This window comes from Panulirus ornatus, chromosome 63 (assembly GCF_036320965.1).
Source record: "Panulirus ornatus isolate Po-2019 chromosome 63, ASM3632096v1, whole genome shotgun sequence".
In the NCBI taxonomy this organism is placed as follows: domain Eukaryota; kingdom Metazoa; phylum Arthropoda; class Malacostraca; order Decapoda; family Palinuridae; genus Panulirus; species Panulirus ornatus.
Genome location: NC_092286.1, coordinates 5,800,583 through 5,817,366, shown reverse-complemented (window position 1 = coordinate 5,817,366; position 16,784 = coordinate 5,800,583). Strand labels below are relative to the sequence as shown.

General features: G+C 43.9%; 1 protein-coding gene across 1 annotated transcript; it reads right to left on the bottom strand.

Annotated features, from left to right (window-relative positions):
• Positions 1-817: 817 nt before the first annotated feature.
• Positions 818-9,366, bottom strand: LOC139745892 (uncharacterized). The gene is made up of 3 exons (XM_071656552.1): positions 8,515-9,366; positions 7,705-7,809; positions 818-1,977 (listed from the first exon to the last, which is right to left on the bottom strand). Exons 1-3 carry the CDS (start codon positions 8,752-8,754, stop codon positions 1,789-1,791), a joined length of 534 nt encoding a protein of 177 aa, XP_071512653.1. The 5' UTR covers positions 8,755-9,366; the 3' UTR covers positions 818-1,788.
• Between the last annotated feature and the right edge of the window lie 7,418 nt (positions 9,367-16,784).

Here is a 16,784-nt window from a genome sequence, read left to right as displayed (position 1 = left end):
ACCCCCCCGATCAACCAGCCTTTCTCATATTCTGATAATCAATATCCTTTAGTATAAGATGAAATTAATTTGGAATGAACATACCTCGATATTATCAACCATTGATCACGATAAGGATAAGTTAATGGACCAAAACATTCCAATACCTTATAAACAGAGAAGATGAAGATTGAATTGGCTCTGTAATTGTATTATCGTAATCGTCAGCGTACCGTGAAGTCTCTATGTACACTTGTCTGTAGTGTCTATATGAATCATAGATTCATGATTCTCAGGCTGTATTAATCTCACTTTTACGTCCAGAATATCGAGCAAATCATTCATCAACTTATTCTCCAAAGTCAGACATATTTTGTCTCTAAAATCTATGACAAGAAGAGATAGTGATTAAACCCATGATTACGTAAGGCAGGAGAAAAATACATTTCCAACTGGTGTACGTTATTTGGTTAAATACCAGTTAATCGCTTATATCAAATAGTCTGAGCAGAGCTAGTATGATCTAAAGGCTTTCGTAATTGGTTTCAAATGACCCTAATTAGATTCAACATAGTCTAGGGTACTACTGTTCTCTGAGAGAATGAGCTTCTACTTAATACATTGTAGACCAGTGGATGCCAACCTTTCTGAATAGTGTGTCACTAGACTAATTTTCCTGCGCATGTATATCCCCTCTCTTCCAGATTTTCCCAGTTGAACATAATGCATTACTTGGAACTTGAATAATAAATTTAACGTTTATGGTGTTACTGAAGACAAACACATGTGTGTAGAACGTGTCGTCCAACATTTCTGGACTTCAAGATAGAATCATGTGTCGTTTTTTTTTCTTTATTTACGATTGGAACTTGTACCATCACGTACCATATAGACGTCTTTCACGTACCTTTACAGGGGTACACGTACCTTGGATTGGGAACGGCTGCCCTAGGAAGTGATATCATGCTATTCTTATCAGCAGTATGCACAACCTGGTGCACAGGAGTGTGTGTGTGAGGGATGATTCCAACTTACCTTGTAGAAGAGTAATCCCTTTCAGGCTACTGTGCTACAGGTAACATGACTTCCCCACGTTTTCTCCACCGCTGACAATAACATTATGACTAGACGGGATGTAAACTAAATTTTCAGAAGCCTTTACTGAAAATCATTCTCTCTTTTTTTTCTTACATAAAATGAAATATGAGTGGAGGTTTGGCTACATGTGATAATCTCATATTGTGATGAAGACCATTATAAATTTTTCAAACCTTAAAAACAGTCAGATTTAAGCACATTATATATATCTATTTTTTTCCTCACTTTGCTGATATATATATATATATATATATATATATATATATATATATATATATATATATATATATATATATATATATATATATATATATATATATATATATATATATATATATATATATATATATATATATATATATATATATATATATATATATATATATATATATATATATATATATATATATATCAGAATCTGAGGATGTCATACATAACCAGAATTCCAGATGTGTTTATAAAACATAACTCTTGAGTCTTCGTCAGTCTGACAAGTCCAGGTCTGCTCCTCCCAGGTCTGCTCTCCTCTTTTCAGGTCTGCTCTCCTCTCAGGTCAACCCTCCCAGGTCAGTCCTCCAAGGTCTACCTTCCCTCCCTCCAGGTCCACCTAATCAAATATAGACCATGTGAAGCCTTTCCCCTCCTCCCTCCAGGTCCACCTAATCAAATATAGACCATGTGAAGCCTTTCCCTTCCTCCCGCCAGGTCCACCTAATCAAATATAGACCATGTGAAGCCTTTCCCTTCCTCCCTCTTCTTGGGGTTGAAGGTCCTTCCCTCCCTTGCCAGATTGGTCAGCACTCTCTGGTCCTTGGGACACTGCTTGATAATGGTCTGTGCAGCTTCCAACACGTCCTTGGGACAATTTTCGCCGATGTCCAGTATCCCACACTCGCACACCTGGCGGGAGAGGGAGGGAGAGAGAGAAAGCATGAGGGAGGGTGAACAGAGGTGGAAAGAGGGAGGGAAGTTAAGAAAGGAGTGGTTAGAAGTTTTTTCTTTTTCTTTTTCTCCCTTTCTCCCTGAGCATTGAGCAATGCTTGCTGAGGGAGAGAGTGAACAGAAAACGGTACTTAAAGGAATACGCCATCCGACGCCACACTCCAATTTCTAAATTCTTTTCGTGAAAGTTAGGAAATATACTTGAAAATTTGAATATAATCATTCATATAGACTACAACATCAACAACCCCTACGAAGCAGAAATGATTACGTACAAACGAGATGATGGAAAATGTCTGAAATGGAAATAATAACAGTTTCATGCAATCGATTTAGAAAATTCTACATTAGAATTATTTTGGAAATAATATATATCGGAACAGATGAGGATAATAGTTTTCTTAAGTCTTCTGATATATATAAGATTTGATCAGCACATATAGTGTTGACACTAGCGAGTATATAACCTGTATATACACTTGTTATATTTCCATGATCTCAAGACAGGAAAGGTTCTTAGGGTATTTTAAGATTACGAAAGAAGACCTGGAAAGCAGAGCAGTGAGTTTTTGCTGCTTATTTCGAGAGTGTGAAGTATATATTAACGTAAGATAAGGATGAGGCAATCAGTGAAAAGAATGTATATGTCGCAGGAGCGAGACGAAATGGAGGAGTGTTCATAAGACTGGGTCAGACAGAGCCAGGGAGGATGTGTGTGAGTGTGACAGAGGTGTTAGACGGTATGTGTGTGAGAAGTGTGAGACAGTGTGAGTGTGAGAGGTGTTAGACAGTGTGTGTGTGTGTGTGTGTGTGTGTGTGTGTGTGTGTGTGTGTGTGTAACAGGTGTGTGTGGTATGGATGATGGTACAGAAACTTTTTCATGGATCCATATGAAAAACCTCAGATCTGCCATCTTCTACACACACACACACACACACACACACACACACACACACACACACACCGAGTACACTAAATGATGACTGGGTGTAGTGTGCACTGGGTGTCATGTGTGAGTCTTCATAACACTGTGGCAAGCGATGTTTGTCGATGGATGCGGAGAGGCGTGCGCGTGAGTGGGCGAGGGTGGGATTGTAGTGAGGGAGTCTGAACGAGTGAATGTGGTAAACGCGAGTAGATAATCTATAGGTGGGTGATTCTGATTCGAAGCATCGCCCATCCGACAGCTTCCTCCTTTGTATAACCTTCATAAGGATCCATCACATCCGCTGAAACTAACGCTGGTCAATCCAGGCGTCTTCAGGAACCTCGTATGGAAGACGTATTCGTCCTGGAGAACTGGATGCTGGAAACGCTCTAAAGACTGCTGGACCGAAGAGAAACTGCGTCTCGAAGGATTACCTAACCACTTCCTGGTAGTGTTACGGAAGTAGTAAGGATTGAGACAACTGCCCCTCAACGAGCGTGGTTAGAGCAATGCACCCTTAGGAATGCCGTTGTTGGCGCATTTAACTCTTGGGAATGCCGTTGTTAGCGCATGAACCTTTGGGAAAGCCGTTGTTAGCGCATGAACCTTTGGGAATGCCGTTGTTAGCGCATGAACCCTTTGGAAAGCCGTTGTTAGCGCATGAACCCTTGGGAAAGCCGTTGTTAGCGCATGAACCTTTGGGAAAGCCGTTGTTAGCGCATGAACCTTTGGGAAAGCCGTTGTTAGCGCATGAACCCTTCGGAAAGCCGTTGTTAGCGCATGAACCCTTGAGAAAGCCGTTGTTAGCGCATGAACCCTTGGGAAAGCCGTTGTTAGCGTATTAGCCCTTGGGAAAGCTGTGAAACAGCGGACGTTCACATCGTTGCATCGGGAACTCATACATACATTCCTTTGAACGTTCGTCCCTTTGAGACATTACCCCTGTGATCCTCTCGCCCACTGTGTTCCTTGGGGAAGGATTATCCCAAAAACCAATGATGGCTCCTTGGGAGCCCCAGCCCTTGGGATTCGAGATGTAGCGGGGGTTCCTTAGGAACACTGGAGGTGCGCTAAGCCCTCGGGAACGCTGACTGACCCCTTGGGAGAGCCAGACACCCTGGGAGCGGAGTGGTGGTGCTGGTGCCTCTCTGGATGCATCGGTATTTTGAATACGTGCTAAGGAAGGAGGGACGGACGACCCGGCCATCATGTATGCAGCGCCAGTCTTCCGCCCACACGGTCACCAGCCTGTGAGGAAGGAGAGGTGTGGAGATGAGGTAGGAGCGGTCAGACGGAAGAGGCAGGAGGATGGGGATAGGAGGTGGAGGGAATGGTATCTAAGGATAGATGGAATAAGGAAAAACCGTAAGTAAAGAAGGAAGATAGATGGAATATGCAAATGAAGAGGGTAATATACAAAAGGAATGCATGTCACAACAGATTACTGGGTCCCTCTAGGACAGTTAGTGATAGAGAAGAAATCAGAAGGAAAAAAAAAAAAAATACTGTCTCCCGGCGTGGGTCCGGTACGACAGTTTGATCCAGGCCGACTGGCAGCAGGTACTCTCCTGGCCCACAGGTGCTAGCCAGGCGCACGATTCAAATTGTAATATCTATTACCCTCAAAGCTTTTGAGTGCACATTAGAGACTGAAGTGTCTAAGATTATAGATAGGAAATATAACAACTTTAGCGACAATAGGTAACTCTTACTGGAACACACACACACACACACACACACACACACACACACACACACACACACACACACAGAAGCAGGAAGAGAAAGAAATCCTCTCCTACACTGAGACAAGATAGACAGTCAACTGGAATGGAAATGAGATGAAAACGGAGTGAGGAAGACGAGGGCATATGTATGTATGAAGCTCACAGCGGAGGACAACAAGACTTTCACCGGTCAGACACAGTTCCTCCCCTTCCACTCCCCTCCCCTTCCCTTCCCTCTGCCCTTCCCTCTTCCCTTCCCCTCCTCCCCCCCAGCGTGGTTCGTACCCAGGGAGAGCGAGTGTCGCAACCGCCCTGCCATTATGCAACAGTGAACTACTCTGCAACATGTGCAAGAATGGTCCCTTAATGCATGTCGTTTGTTACCTTAACGACCCTCTTATGACTTCGTGCTGAGGATGTAGTCCAATCAGTGGCCTCCTCCTACAGGCGCTCTCCTGCGGTATACGAACCCTGGTTGTGGAGGCTGGACGGGATCTAACAAGTCATACACGCGCTCGTAAACAGGTCGGGGCCTCTTCGGGTCAATAATGATACAAACGAGCGAATGAGGTCACTGGGCAGAGGCACTAACGTGTGGGTGGCTAATCAGAGCACGACTAGAAACAGTTCGCTGGGATGGAGTGATAAGATGGTGTCTGTCGGATGGATTTATATAGAGGACGGAAGTGCCTTGTATGAGGATTTGAGATGTGTATTGTCTATGTGAATGTGTTCACCACTAGTGTTCAGCCGTCTGTATGTTAAAGGAGGAAGGTTTGACATTCGTGTGGTTTGTGTGTTTCTAGTGTGTACGTATGTGTATATGTGTGCGTGTATGTGTTTGTATATGTGCCACCCCACTTGTACTGTACTGGGAGGGAGCTGTACACTCGTGGAGACCCACCTCTTAAACGTTCTTTACTGCTGGAAATAGAGTTCAGTAGCCAGGAACCAAGGCATTGTATTCAAGAGTTTTATGGTACAATATAGAAGTAAGAGCATGAGTACCTTTAGCCTTAAATACAGAGGGAAGGTTGAGAGAGAGGGTAGGGTGTCAGAGCGTTTGACACCGTGCTACACACGAGGCAAGTGAGGAAGCTGGATTTCTTGACAGGAATCAGGTAGAAGATCGTAGGTGACATGTCTCAGATGGTCCGTCCAGGGACCATTGCTCCGGAGAACTGGACATCTTCCTAAAAGACGTAAGGATATAACAACCAGAGACCACAACATGGTACACGAATGACATGTGTTAGAATGCCTGCAAAACAACATTTATATCATAAGAGCAGTGGATGAATGAAAATGAACTGAGTTACGAGATAGTGAATGGTGAATAGCGTTCATAAGTTTAAAGTTGTTGTATGATCGTAGAGAAAGTTTTAGAGATGGGGACGCCCCCCACGAGTGTTCGACGTCCTTCTTCGTGCAAGACATAGAGATAATGACACCCTGGCTGGCTGCATACCAGAATGCACATGCTTTCATGCATGCTTTCTCTCACTCTCTCAGACCGTGTACCACTAAACATGCACATGATCATTATGCTATACGTCCCTCCAGCAGCAGCAATACCAACAATGTAGCACTAAAAATCACAGCCAAGATCCAAGGCTCCCTCAGCAGTATACTAACATGGTAGGAGTAAATGTCACAGCCATGAACAAGAGCTTTTTGTTGGGCAAACATGTGAAACGCATCCGATACAGACCACTTTATACAACCCTTTGAGGTGTTGTTGTCCCTCGGCCCTTAAGACTGCATAAAGAAAATACAACATGCACAGCGAAATAAACAAGTACAAACGTCACTGCAATCGCTAATGCACCGCCATTATTTCTGAACACCTTCACATCAGCGGATACATATGCAAAAAAAAAAAAAAGGGGGGAAAACATGCCACCAACTGAACGTGATATACTGCAGAACCGAAAACAAAGCAATCATTCACCTTGTGTCGAGGTTGAAACACAAATGTTGATGTGTGGTAACAAGGTTTACCTCAGCACAGCCACATACGTTTGTATCACACAGCGGCAACACCATAACTGTACCAAAACCTAACCTCGCTCCCTGGTGATACTGGAACACGAATTGAATACAGTGCAACTCTGGTCTTATGAAGATCTATCTACGTATCTACATTGTAGATAGGGGTTTCTCTAAGCTTATCATCACCGTCTGGTGCTATAGAACATCCTGTGTGACCTAACCATACAATACTTTCTGCAGGAGCTTACTGTATCACTGTAAGCGGCTTCTAAAGAAGTGTTGTGCATCAGTAAACAGCGAGGAAAAAGACGATAATATAATTCCCGACTCCAAGATGGTCACTGCTGCATTAAAATCGTACTCTAAGTTTTTATCGATATTTCTCTCATACTTCCTCCATTTTCTTTGGCACTGAAGATACCGCTGTGAGATTTCTTTTACAGCCTCAAACATTGCCTTCATTTGATTAAGAATCTAGACTCAGATACCGATCGTATACCTCTCCATTAAATGAGTAAAGCCTCACTTATATATATATACAAAAGCATTTTACAACTCGTGTTCCTCAGAATAATGATTGAGCAATGATCATCCTTTCAAAGCTTTAGCGCTTTGGCAAGTTAAAGCTTCGATAGTATCGTAAATATTATATTAGACTGTGATCATTAATCAAGAACTTTTGAACTACGCTTACCGTCTGGGTGTTAAGTGTTTGAGTAAACGCTCAATAAGCGAGGATTCTGAGTTGTCAAGTGAGTTCCAAGAGCTCAAAACACAATATGTTCTTAATAAGGAAAATAAAGACGTTTTGATATACCGACATGAGGATCACGAATCCCATTTCTATTATATTTAACCTTTTATCTCCATTCAAAGTACCATTAAGAACACTATAGATAAGTTTGATCCCTTACCACTAGACTTCGAACGTTGTGTGAAACTCTGTCATTGCCAGACCCACACACACACACACAGACTCACCTAACACTCACTGTACTCACAACAGGACGCCTGAGGTTGGCCAGCAACATGACTTACTCTGGGTGTGAATTCCATCAGTTCCTTCTGCCCTGCTCGCTCCAGTTCCTCGACAAAGTTCGGCGTCTCCAGCCACGCAGGGTACTGGCCCGTGAACCACAGCGACTGAGACAACGAAACAATGAAACATTGACACAAGAAAATGAGAAATGATGAACATGTTTGTAAATGAAGACTGGAGCAATGCTGGAATGGTTGAATCATGGAATATGAAGAACTATATTGCCGGATGGGGAAGAATTCGTAGTGATGTTGTACACGATTGACTGATGTCTTGAGCAAGGCTGGAATTCTGCATCATCGGGCAAAGATAATCTTTTCAAAAAAAAGCTTAAATCTGTCAGTTAATCTGACTGGAGTGAGAATGATATGCAGTAATATGCAAGACTGGAAATATTCCTTTAAAAAAAGATGAATTGTGAAAAGTGTGTATGTGTGGAGAGAGAGAGAGAGAGAGAGAGAGAGAGAGAGAGAGAGAGAGAGAGAGAGAGAGAGAGAGAGAGAGAGAGAGAGAGAGAGAGAGAGAGAGTATCTCATGATATATTTGTGCAAAAATGTGGACACGTTCGTATGGACTATAATTAGATACTTTGATTTCTGTACCAAAAAAGCTTAATTTGGGGAGACTTAGTTTTGGAGAATATAACAAGGTTGTCTGTAATACATTAAATGTAACTTTTTTTTTGTTTGGTATGCTGACCTCTTCAGTTTGCTTTCTGACTAAAACGTTTAAAGAACGAGTAGAGAACCTGTGAGAATTAGAGTCTTATTTTTTCAAGGATATGAATCTAAAATGAGTGACATACTCACAATGAGGCAGTGAGACTCTTCTCCCGCGACGTCTTCCCCCGTCCCAAATGTGAGGTAAGCCACGGAGCAGTTGTGTTGGGTGATGGCCTGCACTTCCTCCTCCGTCAGTGTGTGTCGCAACCTGTGCTTCTTCTGCTGCCATGGCTGCTCCTGCTTCTCTTCTTCTTCCTCCTCCTCCTCCGCCGCCGCGTACTCACCCTCCAGTGTAGCCGTGGAATTCGCCTGGGCCGAGAGAACCATCAGTAACCCTACTACAAGTAGCGGGAAGCGCCCACGAAGAACCCATGGCGAAATCTGTGATTGGCAAAAAAGAAAAAAAGAAAAAAGAAACGCCGCAAGAACTTCCTCAAGCAAAATGGTACTTCTGGGAAGAAGAGGTTTTTGCACGTCGCTCAGTTGCTCCTGAGTCGAGAATCAGAAGTTCTCAAAGCGAATACGGAAGTCCAAAGGTATCTCTGTGGTCAGGGAAGAACTGATGATATCTTCTGTGCCACGGGGGGGGGGAATAAAGAAAGACCCAGGGAGTCCAATTCTTTGTCGGTTTTCGACGTTGGATGGAAGACACAGATGCTAAACGTCACAGCCAATTCTAACCCCAGGCGGCGAAGGTCCCAGGTCACACTAATTCACAAGTTCCTGGAAGAAGGGAAGCAGGACGCAGTCACGGAAGATGGACACGACGACCCAAGACGATATCTGGAATCCACGAGTACTGGAAGCCACTGAGCTTTGGCATCAGTACCACCAAATGGACCACGGGCGATGATGGTGCTATCAAGAACCCCTGTGACAACCTGGGGCTACTGCAGGGCAGACGTGCTAACAAGACGAGGGCTGGAGCTTGACTGTGGTGGTGGTGGCATGGCTCGACTGTTAACGCGATCGTGCTAGCGTTGTGTCAACAACACAGGCGAAGGTTTACAAACTCCAGCTGGTGGGGGGGGGGCGCCTTTCGACAGGGGTCCTGGGAGGCCAACTGTTGTTGTGAAATACGGACTCTAAACATCGTAACAACGGTCACTGTTTCGTCAGCTGTGTAATAGAACATGCTACATGCTATCTATACCAACACGATCATTTTTGTTAAGAATTTCTTGATGTGTGACTTTACTGATCATCCCTCGATGATGTAAGGCTGGATGGAGTGTGGAGGTGGGTAGGTAAAGTGGAGTGGAGGTAGGAATTGAGAAGGGGTGGAGTGGAGATAGAACCGAAGAAGGAGTGGAGTGGAGGTAGGACTGGAGAAGGAGTGCAGTGGAGGTAGGACTGGAGAAGGAGTGGAGAGGAGGTAGGTACTGAGAAGGAGTGGAGTGGAGGTAGGGCTGGAGAAGGAGTGGAGCGGAGATAGGGATTGAGAAGAAATGGAGGCAGGTAGGGTGGGTGGAGTAGAGAACCCCCTGATGGATGATCCTGTGTAACTGGTGTATGCATATGTATATATGTAATCTTTCTGGTAATTGCTAATGACTTCCCTCCATATTCTGGGAGAGGTCAAGTCTTGACTCCCAAACATTTTGTGAAGGAGATTCTACCACACACACACACACACACACACACACACACACACACACACACACACATCATACACACACACACACACATCATACATGTAAGTGTTCGCCCCTCACGATCAAAACTTATGTGTTAACTATACAAGCAAAGAACTTCAAAGCTAACTTAGCTTAACTAACTTACCAAGAGAGACCAAAAATTTTTCAAAGGTTGAAATAGAGGCCCTTCATCAAAATATATCCGACAGACGAATAAGTGGATATCTTTCCACTCACATATTCACAATATGAAAAATCTGGTTATACGATCTATAACATATTAGGAAATCAATGTTTGTTATAATCCCAAGTACAACAGGCAACAAAGTTCACTTGTAACACATTCTCGGTGCAGTCTCGCTCACTGTAATCCATTTCCTGTAATGTCGTGTTGGTACAAATAACTCGTACGATACATTTGATTTTATGTTCGATAATTATGGTAAGGTGAACAGTGTCCATGATTACTGAACTAACAGCGTATTGAGCGAGTGCTGACCTTTATAGCCTTATATTGCCGCAAACCTTTGCTGTATCCGTTAAGTGTTAAAGTCACCTTTCAAAATGATTTCTGCTCAGCTAAAATGCCTCTTCGTCAGAGTATATATGGAGTATCATTGCAACGAATTGTACTCCAGATCTGTACAACATATTACTAAATCATATATATATATATATATATATATATATATGTGTGTGTGTGTGTGTGTGTGTGTGTGTGTCTTCTTGGACGAAATCAAATGCAATAATTACTATCTTAAAGCGGACTGAATGTAAATTTTAGAATGTATCGTTCTGTATTACAGCATTACAACTACGATGTATCAATTTGTATCAAGTTTATCTGTACCGATGTATCAATCTTAGAATTCAATGGTGTCAGTATAAGAGAAGAGAGAGTATACTGTACAATTTACGAATTGCACTTACATTAAATTCACCGTAAGCTAAGGACCATTATTATGATACTGAACTAGATAATATTAAATTGATCCTCGCTGGAAAACACACACTTTGTTAATTTCCTACGATGGAACATGAATTAACAACAATATAAGTATGAAGCTAAAGCTCTTAGGTCAGCGCATCATGCATCAGTATGCAGGTTCAGTGTGTAGATCAGCTGCATTACGTGTCACTATGCAGCTTCAGTGTGTTGGTCAGCTGCATTACGTATCAATATGCAACTGCGATGTATATACATTAGTGCACACGAGAGTGAGGGAGCGTGCGCGCTTGCTCCCTCCTACCCTCCCAGTTCGCTAAGCAATACTTATCACACTACCCAAGCAAAGTTTGCCCATTACCACACACTTCTCGACTCGCTTTCAACACGTCACACATTAGCCGTCTCCCTGGCAAGTAAGTGCGTCAATATTTTCACAAACTGACCTTCGACGCTTTCTCCAGGTATACCTGAAGGGTAGGGAGGGGACCGCCTCTGTTTCAGAGGTTCAGGAGTTGTCGGGAGGTGGTGTCAGGGCTTCAGGAACCGAGGTGGGGCCCACATCATCTCTCCTTCAGGAGGTGTGGAGGTGGGTGGGTGGGTGGGTGGGTGGGTGGCGGGATGATATAAAGACAAGGCTTCAAGAGACGAGTCAGGGAAACTTGCTTCTGCCTCAGGTACCTTATGAGCTGTGTCGGGAGGGCCAGACAAGGCTTCTGGAGGCGAAAGAGGTATCACACCTCATGCTTCAGGAGGCCAGGAGATGGTAGAGAGGGCCAAACCAGCCTACAGGAGGACCTCAGCTTTGCTTCAGTTCATGAGGACAGGGGGGAAGCAATCAAGCCTTCATGAGACAAGCAAAGGACTTCGTGCAATGTGTCTCAGATGAGCCATGTAACCTAGAGTGACGAAGTTGTACTTGTGACGTGGTGTAGTGACGCTCGCACTGACGGAGGTGAGGGGGAGAGTGGGTAGTGGTGACGGAGGGAAAGGAAGAAGAGGAATGGGGAGTGAAAAAAACAAGGAGGGGAGTAGTGGAGGAAGGGAAGGAAGGAAGGAAAGAAGGAAGGAAGGGAAGTTGTGGTAAGAAAGGAGATGAAGAGAACGGATGAAGATAACATTAGCTTTGTAGAAGATGAGGGCGAAGGAGACTGATGATCACATCACGAGATGTTGTGGCAATGATAAGAAAAGAGGAGATGCGTCTAGCGGAATGCGAAGATAAAGAAATATAAGATAACACGATGTGAGATCAAACAGACTTTTCTTAATCAAGACAGAAAAAGGGATACACTGTGCTACAAGCATAACTGGATTTATTTACGTTACTGATTATGATGATTATCATAGTGATTATTGTAATCCAACTGACCTTGTGTGATTGCAATGTTGGCGATGGTCGTGATTATGTTCGCGTATACACTGAGTTGGCGAGGGTGATGATTACCTCCTTACTAATCCTGTTTCTAACATACACAGGTATGTTCTAACACACACACACACACACACACACACACACGTAACCTAATCACCCGCATCTCCCTCCCTCCTTCCATCCTCCCCACTACACCTCCTCCCTCCATGGTAAGGTCACCCCGGAAAACACCCCTCCAGCCCCCTTAACTCACCACCTTCGACACCCCCGCGTTAGAAGCAATGACACGTTTGTATTCACAGAGACGATGTTCAAATAAACAGGGAATTACTGGGACATCCCGGGACTCATCTCTCGACGCGGGACACAAAGGCTGGGACATCCCCCTCGGCCAGTCCCAGCTGCGTGGCCAGACCAGAGGGGCCCCTAGTGGTCAGATGAATAAGTTGACGTGGAGGTCCAGACCACTAAATTACCCTAGGCCTAAAAAAATTTTTCAAGCGTTGCCTCTCGCATCCTTTCCTCAAATATCGAGGGGAATATTTCCTTGATCCTCAGAAACTGCACTTCATTCTGACGAGATCTTTGTCCCTGACGAACTACGGTGGATGAAGAATCACTTTAAGAAAAGGGGTCTCGAGAGTACAGTTCTTCTATATGTACTGGAGGAAGACCCCTCGAGCTAATTATGATGGCTCTTAATGAACTGACGTGGTTTAGGGGGGGCGTCTCCAGCAAGACCTGGTGACCAGCAAGGGTCCTCCTACCTGCAGGTAAAGTCATTACGGCAGGTAAGGCCAAGGTGGAGGGGTGAGGGAAGGGTCGAGGTCGGGGGGAGGGAGGGAGGGGAGGATTATAGGCCTATAGACTGGGAGTCGGCAGGGGGATTGAAGACGGAAGATGAGAGAGAGAGAGAGAGGATATATATATATATATATATATATATATATATATATATATATATATATATATATATATATATATATATATATATATATATATATATATATATATATATATATATATATATATATATATATATATATATATCAGAACCACAACACTTTATAGTTCTGATGAGATGGTGCACGCCCTTGGGCCTACACATACTGTAAGACATTAATCATATCGTCAAGATCTTTTACATGAAAGGCTAAATTTGTGAGAGTGGTGGAACTTGCTTGCAATGCCCGCTTCAGCTCTGGCTAGCGCTCTCGAAACTTTGAAACTTTGGTGACAGACAACGGAGCCACAGTTAATGTCTGAGTTGAAACAACATTATACAGGACATGTAAATAAACACAACCCTCCTCAACATATACATACTCATATATCACCGAAACGATATATTATATAGTCGTCGATATATATAAGACACTACATCTTAATTACCTGTGTCGTATTGGGTACTAAAAGATGGCAGTCGTTTCTATGAACTCATTTATTCATAATAGAACGACGCTTGAATTTATCTTATATCAAAAGTTAAAGGAACTAAGAGACGGGCTCCAGACACGCTCCCGGATCCCACAGGAGGGTACACGAACTCATATCACACTCACATGGAAACAAAGGGTGTCTTCAGACCTACATGATCACATCTCTAAGTTCCTATAACATTTGATATATCAAACTCATATGTGTTTCTATAATGATTAAATCAAAGAAACGTCTACGATCTTCAGCACCCTATAAGTTACATATAATATAGTGTCTTATAGATCGACAGGTTTACAGTATATATATATATATATCGCCCTGTACTTATCCCTTCATAAGAAGGCGTTCACGTCTCCATATTCAGTCTCCTGCAGGAGGGTGGGTGCCATGGAAGGAGCGAGAGATTATCATTGTCCTGGCGATGCTGGAAGTCCTCAGTGTTCTCCTACAGCGTTACCAGATAAGGATCAATCCTTCGTGGATTTCCCATTCTTCAAGATAGCCAGGGATGGCAACACCACCTATCTATCTATCTATCTATATATCTATCTTACTATCTACCTTCACGTATATTGCCCATTTCATTGTTCTATAATCTCCATAACTTTACCTCTCTCTCTCTCTCTCTCTCTCTCTCTCTCTCTCTCTCTCTCTCTCTCTCTCTCTCTCTCTCTCTCTCTCTCTCTCTCTCTCACTGTATATATATATATATATATATGTATATATATATATATATATATATATATATATATATATATATATATATATATATATATATATATATATATATATATATATATATATATATATATATAAAGAGAGAGAGAGAGAGAGAGAGAGAGAGAGAGAGAGAGAGAGAGAGAGAGAGAGAGAGAGAGAGAGAGAGAGAGAGAGAGTCTTGATCTATCAAAGAATGGCCCGAGTCGAAGGTTTCTGGCTAGGGGTCACTATGTCTCAGATTGCTTCGTACGGGGGAGGCAATAACTCTCTCCTCTCCGGCCTGTTTTGACTCGAGTAATTACCTATGTTACTCCCTCGGACTTGAACTCTGCCAGCTTCCTCTTAATGGGGAAGATGAGGACGAGGGACGGGGGAGGAGAGAGTGAGGGTAGCATTGGAGGAGGGGGGCAGAGGAGAGGGCTTGCGAGGCAGGGAGGGTGTGTGTCTTCTGGGGATGAGGGGAGTAGGGGGAGGGGGAGGGGGGGAGAGGAGGAGTCGAACGTTGAGGAGAGGAAGGAAGGGTGGGGGGTGGGGGTGGGGGGTGGGGGGGTGGGGGTGGGGTCGAAGGTGGAGATTGATGGTAGAAGGTAGAAGGTAGGTAGGTATGTAGGTAAGAACTGTGGGTAGTGGGGAAGGAAGGAATAGATGGAAAAGGGAAGATCTAATGGGGAAGGCAAATGTGTAAGAGTCAGGGAAGATGGGTCAGGCAGTGATGGGTAAGGTAAGAAATAGCAAGACGTGAAGAGAGATGAGGGGGGGAGAGAGAGAGAGAGAGAGAGAGAGAGAGAGAGAGAGAGAGAGAGAGAGAGAGAGAGAGAGAGAGAGAGAGAGAGAGAGAGAGAGAGAGAGAGAGAGAGAGAGAGAGAGAGAGAGAGAGAGGTGAGTAGATGGACAGAAAGATCATGAAACAAACCGAAAGTGAAAGGTAGATGCATGGATGCTCGGTGGTAGATGGAAGTAAACATAAAGTATACAAACACCCAGACAAAGAGGGAGACTTACTGATCTACAGATACCCACAGGAGGAGGGTAGATAAGCGACTACATTGTTGACAACACAAACAGACAAGGGCACCTAGGCATATAACCAGGGAAACAGATATAGCTGAATCAAAATTGTCTAACTCTGTCTATACTCTTCCAGTAAAGAGGAACAACGACCTCCAGTGAAGAAATCAAACATCTTTCTATGCTCTTTGCCACCGTCATCTCCTGCCAGCAGAGATCCCTCGTCCCCACGTTGCAGTTCAACACCACACCGGCTTCGTGGACGCCCCAGGTTGATCGCTACACTGCCATCACAACAGCCTCACCTTCACCATTGTGAACGTTAGCAATACTTGACCGACTGTATACCAATCTCCGATCTCGTATAAAAACATTACGGAAACGCTGTCTTTTCAACGCCCACCTCCTCCTCACCCCACCTATAGCAACCTCACTACTTGCCATTGTGTGTGCATTCATTTTATGTGGTCAGTAATCACTTGGATTTAATTCAGCAATCCGTTCATTATCATTTTCAATACGATCACTTGCCCGCCTGGACACAAACAGACACACAGACACACGGACACACACACACACACACACACACACACGAACACACACACGCACACACACACAGATATTCCCACTGAGGTAGATCATGGACGCAGAGACTCCCACTGTGGTAGATCATGGAAATAGATACTCCCACTGAGGTAGATCATGGGAATAGATACTCCCACTGAGGTAGATCATGGGAAAAGATACTCCCACTGTGTTAGATCACGGACACAGATACTCCCACTGTTTTAGATCATGGACGCAGATACTCCCAGTAAAGTATATTGTGGGGAGGTGGGGAGACAGTCCCTCCCCCCCAGCTCCCCACCACATCACCTGAGGGCCAGGCGGGTAATCATGAGATAAGAGACACAACACATAACTCCCTCCCAGACAAGAGGCGCTGACCTGGGGGCAAGGATGGAGGTGGAAGGAGGAAGAGGAGGAGCAGCGGACACAAAAGAAGGGACAACAGACACGAAACATTGGGCAACAGACACGAAACATTGGGCAACAGACACGAAAGATGAGACAGTAGACTTGAAAGATGGGAAAGCAGACACGTAAGAAGGGAAAGCAGAGAAGAAAGATTGCACGGAAGAAAGATTGGGCAAAAGACACGTAAGGGGGGAAAACAAATACGAATAAAGGGAAAACAAACACGAAAGAAGGGAAAACAAACACGAAAGAA